At 39.2% G+C, this 16646-nt stretch overlaps 1 protein-coding gene across 2 annotated transcripts in view; it reads right to left on the reverse strand.

The window, feature by feature from the left end:
* Nucleotides 1–15510, reverse strand: part of timm44 (translocase of inner mitochondrial membrane 44 homolog (yeast)) — a 68314-nt gene extending 52804 nt beyond the window's left edge. The window contains exons 1-5 of one of the 2 annotated variants that reach the window (XM_048559368.1): nt 15447–15510; nt 7775–7885; nt 6500–6670; nt 6338–6418; nt 4152–4301 (exon numbers count right to left, since the gene is read on the reverse strand). In XM_048559368.1, the coding sequence (XP_048415325.1) occupies nt 4152–4301; nt 6338–6418; nt 6500–6670; nt 7775–7885; nt 15447–15476 (543 nt within the window). In that variant the 5' untranslated portion in view covers nt 15477–15510. Of the gene's footprint in view, nt 1–4151; nt 4302–6337; nt 6419–6499; nt 6671–7774; nt 7886–14909; nt 15041–15446 lie in introns of those variants that run through there. The other variant, XM_048559370.2, reaches the window with a different exon arrangement.
* Between the last annotated feature and the right edge of the window lie 1136 nt (nt 15511–16646).

Below are 16646 nucleotides of genomic sequence, written 5' to 3' on the forward strand. Positions count from 1 at the left end.
GCTCCACCATCAGCCACATATCTGCTACTAAAGATTCCTGATGTTCACAGCCCCCTCTTCCAAGACTTGCCTTTAAAATCCTTCTTTCAAACCGATCATTCCTCCCAAGAAAAGTTTCTTGGAATGAATGCCAGCCACGGCTCATTCCATATGTTCTCTATGTTCTCTCAAGTCATAAGCTTCTGGGTTCCATTCCAAAACTTGAGGACAAACATCACTGCTGATACTCCCTTGCATAGAAAGCAATGCATTATCAAGATGTCAGCTTTCAGAGGAGGCATTAATTCAAGGCTTTATTTGAATGGTCAAATGGATATAAAGTAAATCGTTGCACTATTTCAAAGAGGAATCAGGAATGATCCTCAGTTAATACTTATCTTTCAATCAACATTACAAAAATGTTATTTGTTCATTATGACATTACTGTTTTTGGGTGCTTGAGGTGTACAAATTAGCTACAAATTTTCTAAATTACAACCACGACCATACTTCAAATGTACTTCACTGATTGCAAAGCACATGGAAACATGCAGCTGTCTCAAAAAGCCCAAACTAAATGCTAATATTTCTGATTTTGTCTATGGTTCTGATTATTTCTCTCTGAAATATCTTTGGTTAATTTCTGTATGAATGGAACAATGTTAATTTTAGCTGCTGTTAAGGAACCAATACCAAATGCAAATACAATATAAAAAATTCCTACAGTGTGGAAACAGTGCTTCTTTTTGGAGGGTGGGTTGAGGGGAGTGGATGTTGGAAAATTTTCACTGAATCCAAAGAACAAAGAAAATTACAGCACAGGAACAGGCCCTTCAGCCCTCCAAACCTGCGCCGATCGAGATCCTCTATCTAAACCTGTCATCTATTTTCTAGGGGCCTGTATCCCTACGCTCCCTGACCATCCATGTACCTCTCCAGATACATCTTAAAAGACATTAGCATGTCTGCGTCTACCACCTCCGCTGGCAACGTGCTCCAGGCACCCACCACCCTCTGTGTAAAGAACTTTCCACGCTATCTCCCATAAACTTTCCTCCTCTCAGTTTGAACTCATGATCCCCAGTAACTGAGTCCTCCACTCTGGGGGAAAAAGCTTCTTGCTATCCACCTTGTCTATACCCCTCATGATTTTGTAGACCTCCATCAGGTCCCCCCTCAATCTGTGTCTTTCTAATGAAAATAATCCTAATCTACTCAACCTTTCTTCATAGCTAGCGCCCTCCATACCAGGCAACATCCTGGTGAGCCTCCTCTACACTCTCTCAAAGCATCCACATCCTTTTGGTAACATGGCAACCAGAATTGTACACAGTACTCTAAATGTGGCCGAACCAAACTGTTATACAACTGTAACATGACCTGCCAACTCTTGTACTCAAAACCCTGTCCTATGAAGGCAAGCATGCCATATGCCTTCTTGACCACTCTGTTGACCTGCGTTGCCACCTTCAGGGAACAATGGACCTGAACACTCAGATCTCTCTAAACATCAATTTTCCCAGGACTTTTCCATTTATTGTATAGTTTGCTTGTGAATTAGATCTTCCAAAATGCATCACCTCGCATTTGCCCGGATTGAACTCCATCTGCCATTTAACTGCCCGACTCTCCAATCTATCTATATTCTGCTGTAATCTCCGACAGTCCTTCACTATCTGCTACTCCAATCTTCGTGTCATCTGCAAACTTGCTAATCAGACCATATCTCGGATTCTCCAGCATCTGTAGATCCTATTATCTCGAATGTAAATGTGGTGTCTGGGACCTTGTCTACAAGGCACAATTCCATGACTATGACTATTATAGGCTGCTGTTTGTGTGATAAAGCTCTCCCATTCTGGCACGAGCTCCCAGATATTAGGATGATTCTGCAGATTACACAGGGTCGTTTTTGCCATTGTTATTTCCAGTGCCCATGTGGTTTTAGTTGAGACTTTTGTTGATAAGTTTGCCAGGTTCTTTCAAGAAGGCATTTAAGAGTCAACATTGTTAGAGTAAATGTAGGCCAGACTAGGTCAGAATGGTAGATTTTCTATCCTGAATGATATTAGTGAATGAAATGGAGTTTACCAACAATTAGTTACTCTTTTGTGGTAAACACTGCACTCTTAACTCAAGAATTTATTGAATTCTAATCCCAACATCTGCCTTGGTAGAATTTGAACTCGAATCTCTAGAATGTTACCTGGGTCTGTGAATTAACGGTCCAACAACACCACTGGGCCATCTCCACCCGCTCCAGGTCTCTTGCTTTATTTGTTTCAAATAACTTAAACTTCTCAAACTAAACTGCAGGTTTCTGTTGTGATCCCATGTCTGATTGAGAGAAGTACATTTTGACTGTAGTGAAACAGTTCTGTCAGTCAGGCCTTCGTGGATAAGATCCAGTGTTTAACAAGTCGACATATCAATCTCCACTGGTGTTGCAAGAACATAACCGAAATACCAACACTGGCCTTTACCAATATATGTAGAGGACACAAACATTAATTCAAAATGACAAACTAGTTCAAATTGAAAACAGCTCCTCACATTTAGTGAGATCATTCATGCCCCTCAGTCCATGACTGCGTGCAGGAGCCATGTGGTATACTGCAGAAACTAGGAAGCTGCCTCCAATGTCAAATTTATGAGCTCTGCTGGAAAAGGTAAGTCTGCCAGTCTGAGAAACATTCACTCAGCATCACAGTCTGTGGGTCAACTGTATCTGTGTACACATGACTATTTGTTGGAGGATATTCCAACCAGACTGTTCACAAGCCTCCGCTTCTGACTGACGATTTACTTAAACACTAACTATACCAGCTTTTGGTATTTTGCATCAAACAGTATATGTAAACACACCAACTAGAATTTCCACAGGTAACATCACAAAGAGTTTAAAGAACAAATAATGTCCTAAAACAACACGCTGTACCACATCCTAAACTTTGTAAAATACAGCAAATGTTAATGATTTTGCAAGTATTTGTTAATTGATTTTGCTGAACATTTCCCCCCACCCCCCAAGGGCAATGCTTCATTAAGGCGTGATAGCAGTCTTGAAGCCACTACAATTTCCTAGAGTCATAATTTTACAGAGTATAACTGAAAAAAAATTGTCAATGTTTTTTAATTTGCACTCATGACCTAATGAAGGGGGAAACACCAATGCTGCATGAGAAGAAAGTACCAATTGGTTATCAAGTGGACTGTGCTTAGTATAGGTGTTATATGGAGACAGATGCAGTTAATGATGACTTAACTGCTAGATTTACTTAAGTTTTGTTGTTAATTTTATTGTGTAACTACATTTCAGTTTCAATCCAACACTATGGCAAGGTTTTAAATACAAATATCTAACTCATGGCATGGCCTCACATTCCACTACCCAAGACCAACTTGTATGTACTTACAGAATCATAAAAAGCCTGCAGTGCAGAGGCCATTTGGTCCATTGAGTGTGCGCCGGCCCGCCAAAACAGAAACCCACTATAGCCCCATAACCCTGCATTTACCATTACTAATCCAGCTAACCTGCACATAATGGAAAGCACAGGGCAATTTAGCACGGTCAATCCAGCTATGCTGAACATCTTTCAACTGTGGAAACTGGAGCACACAGAGGAAACCCATGCAGACAAAGGGAGAATATGCAACTCCACACAAACAGTTGCCCAAGGGTGGTATCAAAACCGGATCCCTGATGCTGAGGCAGCAATGCTAACCACTGTGCCACCTTGCAGTCCATTCACATTTCTTTTTCATTGGTTTATGCTTGAGTTCCTGGTTTTGGAGACGGTTATCCTTAGTCCTCATTCAGTGGAAAGTAAATCTCAAATTTGAACACCAAGTTCTGTTAACATCAGCATGAAATTCAAGCGACTTCACACAAGATTGGATATAAAGTTGGATGTATGTGGCACCAAGTCTGTACAATACATTTCTCTGGCCTATTAAGATGTCTATATAGCCAAGTTGTTAAAAGAGCATGCTAGTACGTTGCACCTTGTAATACAACTGAGCAAATGATTTTCATAGTATAAACTGCACTAAAGTGCAGTCACTATTCTTACGCAGGAAAATACAGCTGGGAATATTGCACAAAGCAATGTCTTACATGCAGAAAAGAGATTTAAGACCAGCCATCTAATTTAAGTGGTTTTACCTACCTGAGATATTGCTTTGAATGCAGTGGTTTTGCCAATCCTTTCTCCACTTTTGCTGACTGATTCTGCAGATTGCTTTGCTGATCTTGTTGCTTCTTCTACTCCTTCCCTAATTTTCTTACCAATATCAGATTTACCAACTTCATCTAGGCTCTGCAGCATAAAAAACAGTACAAGTAAAATAAATACTTATCAAATTGCATTCTTACAAATAAGAACACAAAACCTGGTGATAAGTTCTTCTCCCAGTTATAATTTATTCTGAATTACAGTACCACAAGCACCTTTGCCAAGTTATCACAGAAACATAGAAAATACAGGCAGGATTAGGCCATCTGGCCCCTCAAGAACTCTCTACCATTCAACATGATCATGGCTGATCCTCCATCTCAGCACCATACTCCCACTCTCTTCCATATCCCTTGACACCTTTAGCTTCTTGGAGTCTACTTCTTCCCTAAAAATATTCAGTGCATTTGCTTCCACAGCCTTGTATGGTACAGAATACTGCAGATTCAGAAAATATTTCTCATCTTAATCCAAAATGGCCTTTGCAAAGCCTGAAACCATGACCCCAAGCAATTGCCCCCGATGGTCTGTCTGGCCCAGCCAGAATTTTCTAAGTTTCAATGAGATCCCTTCTCATTCTTCTAAACTCCATCAAACATAGACCCAGTCAATGCAATCATTCCTCACAAGGCAAACTGGCCATTCCAGAAAATCAGTCTGGTGAACCTTCGCTGTGTCCCTTCTATGACATGTATTTTTTAATGAAAGATCAACATTGCACACAATATTTCAGCTGTGGTCTCACCTGAACAGCTAAGAAAGATTTCCTTGTTCCAGTACTTGAACTGTCTTGCAATGAAGCCCAACATACCACTTGCCTTCTGAACTCCATGCGGCATCAACATTGGAACTGTCAGTGACTGGTGTACAAGCATGTGCAGGTCCCTTAGTATGTCAATATTTCCCAAAATATCACCAGTTAAATAATACAGTGCCATTTGTTTTTCCTACCAAAGTGGACAACTTCTCATTTATCCATATTATACTTCACCAACCATGTCTTTCCCCATTCACTCAACTTGTCTAAATTGCCCCGATTCCACTCCATATCCTCATAACTCTCATTCCGTAGTTTCATGTCATCAGCAATCTTGGAAACAATATATCTGATTCCCTCATCTAAGTCATAGATACATATTATACATTGCATATATTAGTCTTCATGCAAGAGTCCAGACACTCAGGAATCTTTACAACCATGGTCCATACCTGAGCCAAGTCTGCTCTGCCTCACTTGAGATTCAAGTTCTTTCACTTTGCAGAAATCACAAAAATCCTGACTCATTTTTCCCTGTTCTAAACTAGGTTTGTTGAGAACAAATGCTCCATTGGCATTGCTCATTCAACTGAAATCAAACACCTCTCATGGGGAATGGACAAAAAGGGTTACGATCCATTCTCATGTTCTTCTGACTCCCTCTCCAAACTTGGCGATTTAATTTGTTTTTATTAAGTATCCTTTTGCTTTTTTTTTTAATAGTCACTCACAGGATGTGGGCATCTCTGGTCCATAGCTATTTGCCAGACTAGTGGCCAACTATCACCTGGCCTCTGGGAAAATAGAGTGGGCAATAAATGCTGGCCTAGCCAGAAACGGTCACATCCCATAAAAGGATACAAAAAAAACTATTTAGCTCTTTAATTCTTTAAAGTAGATTGTACCCACAGGTCTTTAAAAACAAATCACCCCTATCTAACTAAATATCATATTATGAAAGCCAAACAAGGTACACTTCGTGGATACAACTGGATCAAAAAATAAGGTGATACCTCAGTTGATACACCTTATCATAAATTATCTACACAATGAATTAACTCATTAGGAATCACTGGAATTGCAGCATCACTTAAACAAATCTGGCATTGTCTAGAAAGGTTGAACACATCAGATTAACACAACTATGAAGAACTCCTAGAGTCAGGGTCTGAGCTCTGTGTGTAGTACTGAAGGGAATCAAAGACGACAAACGGAATTCATGTCACACTATTAGTTACAATGAAGCTGAGGGATTCTAATCCTACGAATCTCTCTGTTGAAAAGCAGAAACTGTGGAAAAAAATAATTTTTATAACAATTTTCTCATGAAGATTGTATCTGGCAAGTCCAGAGCTGCACTCACCTCTTTCACAGTTTCTGAAAACTCTTCCAACTTTTTCTTAAGAACTTCAGAGGTTTTGACCGTCTCAGATTCAATTGTTTTCTGAAAAATAAACACTTTCTAGTCTTACTAAATTACAAATTTGTGATTCTACTGCATGAAAGTGTTATTTTAAAAACTTACATATTTTTTCCTTGCTCTCTGCAGAGCTTCTGATTCTTCTAACCTTTTAGCTTCATCACGAAATTTCTTAATGCTGTCCTTCATTTCTTTATTTTTGGCCAATTCCTGTTTGATATTGTCTAATAAGCCAGTAAGAAAACCCTTCCTCCCTTCTGATGTATAAAATCGAACCTACAAAGAAATAAATTACAAAATTTAAAGAACCTCAATCCTTGTAAATCTATTAGTGCTTCAGTATTCAGGCATTTCCATAGATGACTCCACCCCTCAATATCCTCTCCTAAAGCCAACAGTTCTTCATTATGTTGAAGACTGAATGAAGTATTGGTTTAAGCACAAAGACATTGTTATTTGATGTGTATTGGATGGTGTCAGCGTAAAACATCAAAGTGTATCTTTAGTATAATTAGCCAAACACTCAATGTAAAGGAGGAAAACTTCTCATTCAAGACCTCATCACTATTTGAGCCTTGTTCATGCCACAGGAAGGATTTAAAGGACTTAGATTAAGTCAAGTACAGATTCACCATAAGAACGTTAGGGAATCAAGGGTGAAATTTTGAGGAAAGACTGCAGAAACCTAGCTCACATTTCCTTAAATTTAGAATTTTCAGAGAGAAAGTAACTGAAGGGATTTTCTGATCCTCATAAACAGAGAGAGACTGAAGAGGAACTAAGCTGGTTCCTCTGGTGGCAAAATTGGTACAAGGTGCACAATATTAAAGTTAGAGGTTGGCTTTTTACGAGTGAAAATAGAAATTAATCTGCCCTCCCACTGCACAATGGGGGAAATGTGGTATTATATCAGTCAAAAGACTATGGATGCTGGATCAACCAACTATTAGGACTTTAATTAATACTTTTATTGGGTAATGGTATCAAGGAGCACAGATCAAAGAAGGGTAAACAGAATCAGGGTAATCAAAACAACAAACCTGAGGCATTGACAGACCTGCTAATCCTACTCCTCTGCTGCCATTACAGTGGCAGAAGAGCATCAGCAATAGCGGAGGTAAGCCATCTATTTGTTGCAGCAAGCCAAAGTCAAAAAAAAATCACAGAACATCATAACCAAAAGATTGCTATGTTATAGAAAACCTATTAATCAGCTTCTAATCATCCATCTCCCCTCCGACTACACTGCAGAAGGCCTGATTCAACAAAAATCCATTGGCACAATGAGAATAGCAACAACCAGGCAATCAAAAGCTGCATATTGTCCTATAAGTAATAACATAAAATAAATGCTTTCCTTGGCAGCACTGTTTATGGTACCTGATTTTGGTCTAGAGAGGAACGGTTGCATATTCTGTATATGTAAGTTCTGTTGGGCAGTGGAACTTGTGACTTTGTAGACAAAAGATAAATACTTCTTGCAAGACACATCTGTGGACAGATTTATAATAAACATATTAATAACAAAGAACTTACATTTATCCAGCATATTATTGTTTCTCAGGATAACCAGGAGACTCATAAAAAAGGTATCTCTCTAGTTATTACTGGTATGTGAGTAATTGTCAAAACTAATGCGCCAGAGAAACAAATCACAAATATTTATATCTATGGAAAATTAATCTAGTTTTTTTTGGTTAGGTTCTTTGGGTAGTGTCACAGATGAGATGAAGAAGCAAAAAACACAACACAACACAACCTGTAAAGCATCTATCTGACATTATGTTGATGTATTTCAGGACCTCACAATATAACTTTTAGTTTTACAACTCTGGGTGCAGTGGCCCTTGTTCACTCTCGACCATTGCCTCCAAGACCCAACTAGGTCATGTACAGTTCAGTCATTTCAGCAAGGTTATTAAAACCATTTACAAAGAATGCTGGAAAAACTCAGGTCTGGCAGTATCTGTGGTCACAGAAACAGAATTAAAGTTTCAAGTCTTTATGACACTGCTTCAGAGCCGAAAGGTCTTACCGGATTAGAAACATTAACCACGTTTCTCCTTGCACAGATGCTGCCGGACCGAAGTGTCTCCAGTATTTTCTGTGGTGTTTCATATTTCTAGCATCTGCAGCATTTTGCTTTTATTAAAATCATTCAACTGGCAATTTAACTCAAGTACTTAAATTATTTATTTGTACAATGGCAGTTCTAAGAGGCTTTTTTTAAAATTCTAGATCCAACTAATAAATCTGTGAACTGAGCCATTAAAACCAATAGAATTGGTCATTTTCCCTTCCATCCCTCTTATAAATCATGATCCTGATGCTTTAATTCTAATCCAAGTAACCAATTAGTTAAGAATTGAACCTACATATTTAACATTGCATGAAAACTTTGAAAGAAAAAGAGAATTCAGTGCCAATTTCTTATTTTTGACAGTTTTCTCCATTTAGTATGTCAGCATGCAGTTCAATATGTGCTAGTGGCTCAATATTCACATGACCCTGCATCATAGGTGTTGAAAGTGACAGCCTACCACAGATATCACTGCTGACAATCTCATCATCACATATGCATCGATCAACTGAACCAATAGCGATCAACAGCAGGAACCCGGACTGCTTCCGTTCCTAGCCAGAGGTGCCGGGGCCAATTCTAATGCTTGAGGTTGACAATTAGCTCAAACAACATTTTAACCCAAACCATAGAGACTGCATTTCTGTATATCTATCACCTTGATAATATTTTCCCCAAAGAGAATCTGAAGAATAATCAGAAAATCACAATTATTATTTTGAAAATGTTCAGTAATTTTCCGATTCTAGCTAGGATAAAAATGGGAATCACAAAATGATCCCAATGCGCTTTGGCTGAGTGCCAAGGGGAATTGCCAGGGTTCCATGCCAACACTTAATGCACTAGCTGGAACTTTAGATTAAGTGTCACAGTCTTAAATTTAAATAATTAATGTGTCACTGGAAGTTGCATTTTACCAAACACGCTTGCAGTTGAATCCTTATCAAAATCAAGAGAAAACTCAATGTTGAGAACCTGGAGCAAAAGCAGAAAATGCTGCAAATACACCAAAAGGTCTTGGCAGTACCTAGACAAGTTGTCACTGCTAGAGGTGCATTTCCTGAAATATTCAGCTGTCCTTTTAGATACGGACTGATTTGTATTTCTATTTTTAATTATTTAATTTCAGTTCAATTCACATGCACAATTTCTGATTTCTTAATTTTTAAATCAGATCAGTAAACTTTACCAGCCTATTTTACTTCAAAGTATTTTTATTGTTTGATCTCTTACCATTTCAAAAATTTAATTAGACATTATCTAATCTTTTACAAAGTAGTTTCTTTTATATAATGGAACAAATTTTGGGAATCATTCTCTCAAACCTGTCTAATTCATCAGTGTCACTTTAGAAATTTAGTGAGTAAAATTGAACATAATTTTCTAACTGAAATGGACACTAATGGATAAGGAATGCTAGGTGGCACATGTCTAGACTCCACAACCCAGACAGGAAACTTCAACATTTAATCAGTTTGTTGAGAGTTATGTCACTGCTTCAGAATTTTCAATAAATTGATTTATTCCCAGCGGCTCACCAAGCTCACTAAGGTACAGCGCACACCACATATGACACAGAGACACCTATTTTTCACAATTAAAATACATTTAAACCATTCAGATTTCATCCTGTTATGAAGCCACAACAGTTATCATTAATGTCATCGGCCAAGACATACAACAGTTAACGTTTAGATTTCTTTTGGCTATAATTCTCAAGATTTAAAATGCTTTTCTCAATAGAACATTGAGAATAAGTGATCATCTCATCTATACGAGAAAAAGTAGTCGCAACAAGTAGATCTGTTTCTTGAGCCAAAGGCATCATCTATAACTAGAGTAGGCATACCACTAGAACAGGGTATTTACAGCACAATGATATTTCTCCTAAAATTAATAACTTGAATCCTAAATGTGCAGAAGAATGGCTAGTCTTTTATTCCACACCCCACCCACCATCCCAAAAAAGCTTTTATTTTCACAACATTTTTCTAAAAAATTTGGCTTTAATGTGATACAGCAGCCACTGGTAAAGAGATGTGCGCTCAAAAGAACAGACAAGATGCTGGAGTCAGAGAAACATAGATTTATTGAAAGGTTGTGAATTTTAAGTAGGATAGAGATAGAGGGACAATACTGTGGAGATACCTGAACATGCAGAACCTTACAACTTGGCATTGTGGACTGAAGCTAAGTCAATAACACTAGGGTAGTTGAAAGGCTTTAAACTAAACAGTGGACAAAGGCACCAAGTAAGGGGAGGTATGATAAAGTTGAAGGAAGCAACAAAGTAAAGAGTTGAGCTGCAATTTGGCAACTGGTTACCAAAATGAGAGGGGAATTGGGACAGCAAATAAATGCAAGAACTGCATCAGCAATTAAGGTCAAAGATAGCAAAAACCATAAAACAAAAGTTTAAGACTCTCCATCTGATTGCAAACATCATTCTTAACAGATTTTAACAAAATAAATGAATTGTATGCACAGATACAGATAAATATGTATGACTTAATAGGCACGAGACACAGGTTGAAAGGTGACCAAAGCTGAGACATTAAGTTTGATAGGCATTGCCAAGATAGATTGACAGATGATGACAGGGTAAGCCCTGCTATTTAAGGATGGTATTCGTTCAGTATTTAAAGATGATCTGATAATGTGCATTGTATAGGAGGAACCAACATCTTCATGGCAAAGGAATGTTTGGGTGACAGTGATCACAACAAGTATGAAATCCCATGTTCAGTTTGAAAGAGGGGAGTGTGCATCCATGGCTAATGTTCTAAACTTAAATAAAGATAAGTATGAGGGTACGATGGCACAGCTGGCTAAGGGTGAACTGGGAATGTAGATTAGAAGGTAGAACTGGGAAGATGTAATGGCAGACTCTCAAGGAGATAGTTAATAGTGCAAAGATTTATCACAGTAAAATGCAAATGTGATTTGAGGAGGATGCATCACTTGTGGCTAAATAATGAAGTTAAGGAATATATTAACAGAAATGCAATCCAAATCTGTCAGGATTAGCGGAATGTCAGAAAATATGGCAGATGTCAAGATCATCAAAGAATGTCCAAAAAGATGATAAAACAGAAAATAGAACATGAAAGAAAACCAGCCAGTAACAAAAGAAACAGATACAAATAAATATTTGAATAGGAAGCAAGTAATTAAAGCCAGACACACACACACACACACACACACGAGGGAACGAATAACAGAAAGCAAAGATGCCTGCAACAATAATGCATGTCTCTATTCGTGGTAGAAGATTTAGAAAACATCCAAAAGTTAATTGAAAATCATGAAGTGATAGACAGTGATGAAGTTAAAACAACCACCATCGCTGGGAAAGGGTGATAGGAAAACAATCAGACCCAAGGTCCCTGGGACCGAATAGCTTTAGTCCTAAGGTCTTTAAATAAAGTAGCAGCACAGATCATAGGTGGTTGTAATCTTCTGAAATTTGGATTCAGAACAAGTCCTAGCAGACTGGAAAATAGAAAATGTAAAACCTTGAACTGAGACAGACAGAAAGCTGGAAACTAGAGGCTAGTTAACCTAATATGTGCGATAGGAAAGATGCTGTAATCCACTGTTACGGTGGCTATAACGGCACACTTAGAAAATCATAATATGATCAGGCAGACCTAATATAGTTTTGTGAAAGGGAACTTGACTAATCCAGCATGGAGTTTGACAAAATAACATTTATGGCGGATACAGGAAGACTGTGAGACGTGGTGTACTTGGATTTCCAAAAGATACTTGATAAGGCTCTACAAAGGTTGCTGCACAAGATAAGTGCTCATGGTGCTGGGGGTAACATATTAGCTTGGATAAAGGATTCGTTAGTTAATCAGTAGCACAACAGTAGTGACAAATGGGTCTTTGCTGATAGTTGATAAGCTACCACTAGTATAATACTACAGAGATCAGTACTAGATTTTCAATGTGAGTTACAATCTACATCAATGTTTTGGATAAGTGAACTGAATGTATCATAATTTGTCAATGACAACAAGACAAGTGGGGAAGTGTTAATAAGAGGTAGTGTGTCTGCAAAGGTATAGAGACAGGACAAGTATCTGAGCAAAACTTCAGAAGATTAACATAGATAAATGTGAATTCCATAGGAACAGAAGTATACTTTTTAAATTGAAAGAGATTGCAAATAGGTTGCTACACAAGAATCTGGATTAAGAACACAAATGGAATAATGCTGCTATTGCAATGTGAATTAAATATAGTCATAGATTCACACAGTAGGGAAACAGATAAAAACGGGAATATTTTACTGCAACTGTGCAGAGCCCTGGCAAGACCAAATCTGGAGTGCTATGTACAGTTCCAATCTTCTTATTTGGTAAAAGATATCATTTATTTCAAACAGAAAACGCTCAACTCATTCCTGACATGAAAGGACTTGTTTTTTTATGAAAAAGGTTAAACAGGTTAGGTCTATATTCATTGAGTTCAAAAGTATGAAAGGAAAGCTTATTGAAATACAGAACATCTCAAGAGGACTGGATAGAATAGACACAGAGGATTCTGTGGGGAAATTAAAACAAAGGGACATCATTTAATAAGACATCCCCCTTTATGCCAGAAATGAAACTTGCTGTTCTCATTCTGAAGGCTGTTAGATTATGAAGTTCTCTTCACCAGAAAGTTACAGAGGCTGATTTAAATAGAATTTTTAAAATAGGTAAGAGAGCTGAGATGCAAACAGGAAAATGGAGATGAGACCGCTAGCAGATTAGCCATGATTTGATGCCTGGTGGAACTGGCTCAATGGACTAAATTACTTATTCTGGCTCTTAAAACCTATGCTCCTTGAGCAGAGGGATGGTGGATTAAATAAGACTAATTACCAATTAGGATATGGGCAGAGTTATCAATTGGTTCAAGTTTTGGAAGGGTTAGAAGAACACTGGATATTTGAATCTGAAGATAACGAGTACAGATGAGCACTTCCAGCAGAAACAAATACGGGCTGGATAGTTGATGTTGCAACTGATCTTAAAAGAAGAAAAGCTTATGATCAGAAACTAAGCATGGTTCAAATAGGAGAGTGACGTCTGGTTCAGCCTGGGAGGAGAATGGAATTGGTGACATTTTCCAAAGTAAGTTTCCTATGGATTTTTCATATGCAACTCTACTGAATTCAATTTTCCTGAATTTTTTTGTTCGAAATTTACTCGAATCAAATCACTTAAAAAAACATGTATTCCTTACAGACCCACTATAACTGGTCCACGCACACTTGGAGAAACTTTGTTGATTAATTAACCTGCATACAGATTTGTTAACTGCAACACAGCAATTGTATGAGTAGATCAAATCTGTCTCCCCTTTAAAGTTAAGGTTACCAAAGCAAAAATATGCGAGTTACCATTTGTGTATGAATCACAAAAGGTTAATTAAAATCTTTTCCTGTGCTTATTTCAATTCACAATGAAAAACGTAAGAACAAGGAGTAGGCAATTCAGCCCCTAAAGCCTGCTCTGCTATTGAATGTAATTATGGCTGATCTCATCTTGGCTTCAATTCCACTTTCCTGTCCTCTCCCTAAAATCCTTTAATCCAATGTTAATTAGAAATCTGTATCTCAAATGTATTCAGTATCCTGTTCACACTGAGGTTTTGAATTCCATAAACCTGCTGAGAACCAATTCTGCACCTGTTAAATCTACCACCACTTAGCCTAAAACTATGACCCTCATACTAGATTGCCCAACAAGAGGAAACCTCAACACTACATTTAATTTATCAGTCCCCTTTAGCATCATTTATACCTCAGATCTATCATCATTCTAAATTCTGATGTCAATAGGCCTAAACTGCATGATGTTTCCTTATAAGAGCCTTTCATCCCTGGCATTAATTAATTTAGCAAACATTCTCCTAATTGCCCCTATGCAAATGTATTGTTTGTCAATTAAGGGGACTAAGACTATCAGCAGTATGCCACAGGCTGTCTCACTAATGCTTTGTACAATTCTGTTTTGACATTCTAAATGTCCTGTTACTGTTACTTTTATAAAAAAATTCTAACAATTTCTCAACAACAGATGTTAAAATTACTGGTCTATAGTTTCCTACTTTATGCATCTCACCCTTTTGGAATAAGCATGTTACGCCAGCTCTTTTTACCCCTCAAATCATTGGAACCTTTCTGGAACCCAAGGAATTTCCAAATTGATTTCAAAAAGTTTCAAACTTTTTTTGGAACTAGAAACACCAGATGTTGACTCATCACCTGTATTCCCGACACGGAAACCCTTCAGTGATGCCACACGGGTACTACTTTCCCCCGTTTAGATTACAGTCTCAACTTCAATCCCTAGTTGATACTGAAGTTCCTGAAACCAGAGATAAATAGCAGCAATGCAATCTTCAGCAAAAAGGTTTAAATTGCTGCTGTGATCTCACCTGTAAAATAAAACAACCATGTGGATAATCTAGGCCCTACGCTGTCAAATAACTTGGTGGCAATCACTAACGCATCCAGTGATGCATCGTCAAATTCGGTTAGACACTCAATAGGTCTTTTTGTGTGCTGCAGACTGTAATGCTCGATGACATGGCCTGGACCCAAGGGTTGGGATGAGCTTCTTCAGGAGTGCACCTCGGTCCCAAACTGGACAACGTGCATTATTCACTCTGTAACCTCCTCCCACAGCATATCACTTTAATCTCTGGGGCTCTCAGCGCTGACTGGCCGAGCTCGGGATGCTTGCTTTACCAGAGCCCAACAGTCCCAGCGGCTCGAAGGCGATGTTCCTTAAAGGGAAAACGCGCTGCCAACCCCCGCTCGTTCTGCCATTGTACCCACCGGTGTCTCCCGGGAGCCTCCACCTGAACATCTCGCTCTCAATCAGGTACCGGAAGACCCCTCTCCCCATCACCTGCACCCGGCCTCTCTTTCCCCTCACACTCACCCGGGCCCCCACCTCTCCCACCCCTCACCTGGTGGCCTCGGCTCCCGGCCGCCGCCATCTTACTGCTCAATGACCTTCCACGGCGGAAGTGACGCAAACTAGATGCGTCAGCATTCGTGCCAGCGCGCTGCGAACATTGCGGGCGGTTGGTCGGTCGGTGAGATCTATGGGGATTGCGGAAACAGACATGCCCAACCGATACTTACGGTCGCCAAAGTCTCTTACTAAATACTTTGAATAGAGGCAAAATTTGCACTGGCCTTCAAAGACTAAAGGGAGATAGTAGGAACTTGCTGTAGAAAAAAATGCTGTTATTGCTTGTGCTGTCTCGTTGAAAGCGCAGTCCAGGTTAACCCCATGTTCCAGTCTTTTGTGTGTAAATCTGCATGTTCCCGATGCTCAAGTAACTGCCTGATGCCCTTTTTAAGATTATAATAGATAATAAAAACCAAAAGAACTGAGGATGCTATAAATCAGGAACAAAAACAGAAGTTGCTGGAAAAGCTCAGCAGGTCTGGCACCATCTGTGAAGGAGAAAACAGAGTTTCGGATCCGGTGACCCTTCCTCAGAATTTCATAAGATTATAATAGAATCTATTCAATAGCGCCTTCAGATTTGACCTCTTGCCTGTAAAGCGCGCACAAGAGAGAACAGCTGCAGATTTTCAAGATGACCATAAGTCAAAATCAAATTTCTATTCCAAGAAGGTCATTTTTCCAAATTCTCACAGTGGTTAGCAATGCTGCCCCACAACGCCAGGATAACAGCGTGGAGCTGGATGAACACAGCAGGCCAAGCAGCATCTTAGGAGCACAAAAGCTGACGTTTCAGGCCGAGACCCTTCATCAGAATAGGGGGATGGGGAGAGGATTCTGAAATAAATAGAGAGGGGGAGGTGCACTGAAGATGGATAGAGTAGAAGATGGGTGGGGAGGTAGGCAGGGGATAGGTCAGTCTGGGGAGGACGGACAGGTCCAGGGGGCGGGATGAGGTCAATAGCTAGGAAATGGAGGTACGCCTTGAGGTGGGAGGAGGGGATAGGTGAAAGGAAGAACAGGTTACAGAGTCGGGGACGAGCTGGGCTGGTTTTGGGATGCGTTGGTGGAAGGGGAGATTTTGAAGCTGATGAAGTCCTCATTGATACCATTGGGCTGCAGGGTTCCCAAGCGGAATATGAGTTGCTGTTCCTGCAACCTACGGGTGGCATCATTATGGCACTGCAGGACG

This window comes from Stegostoma tigrinum, chromosome 30 (assembly GCF_030684315.1).
Source record: "Stegostoma tigrinum isolate sSteTig4 chromosome 30, sSteTig4.hap1, whole genome shotgun sequence".
NCBI lineage: Eukaryota > Metazoa > Chordata > Chondrichthyes > Orectolobiformes > Stegostomatidae > Stegostoma > Stegostoma tigrinum.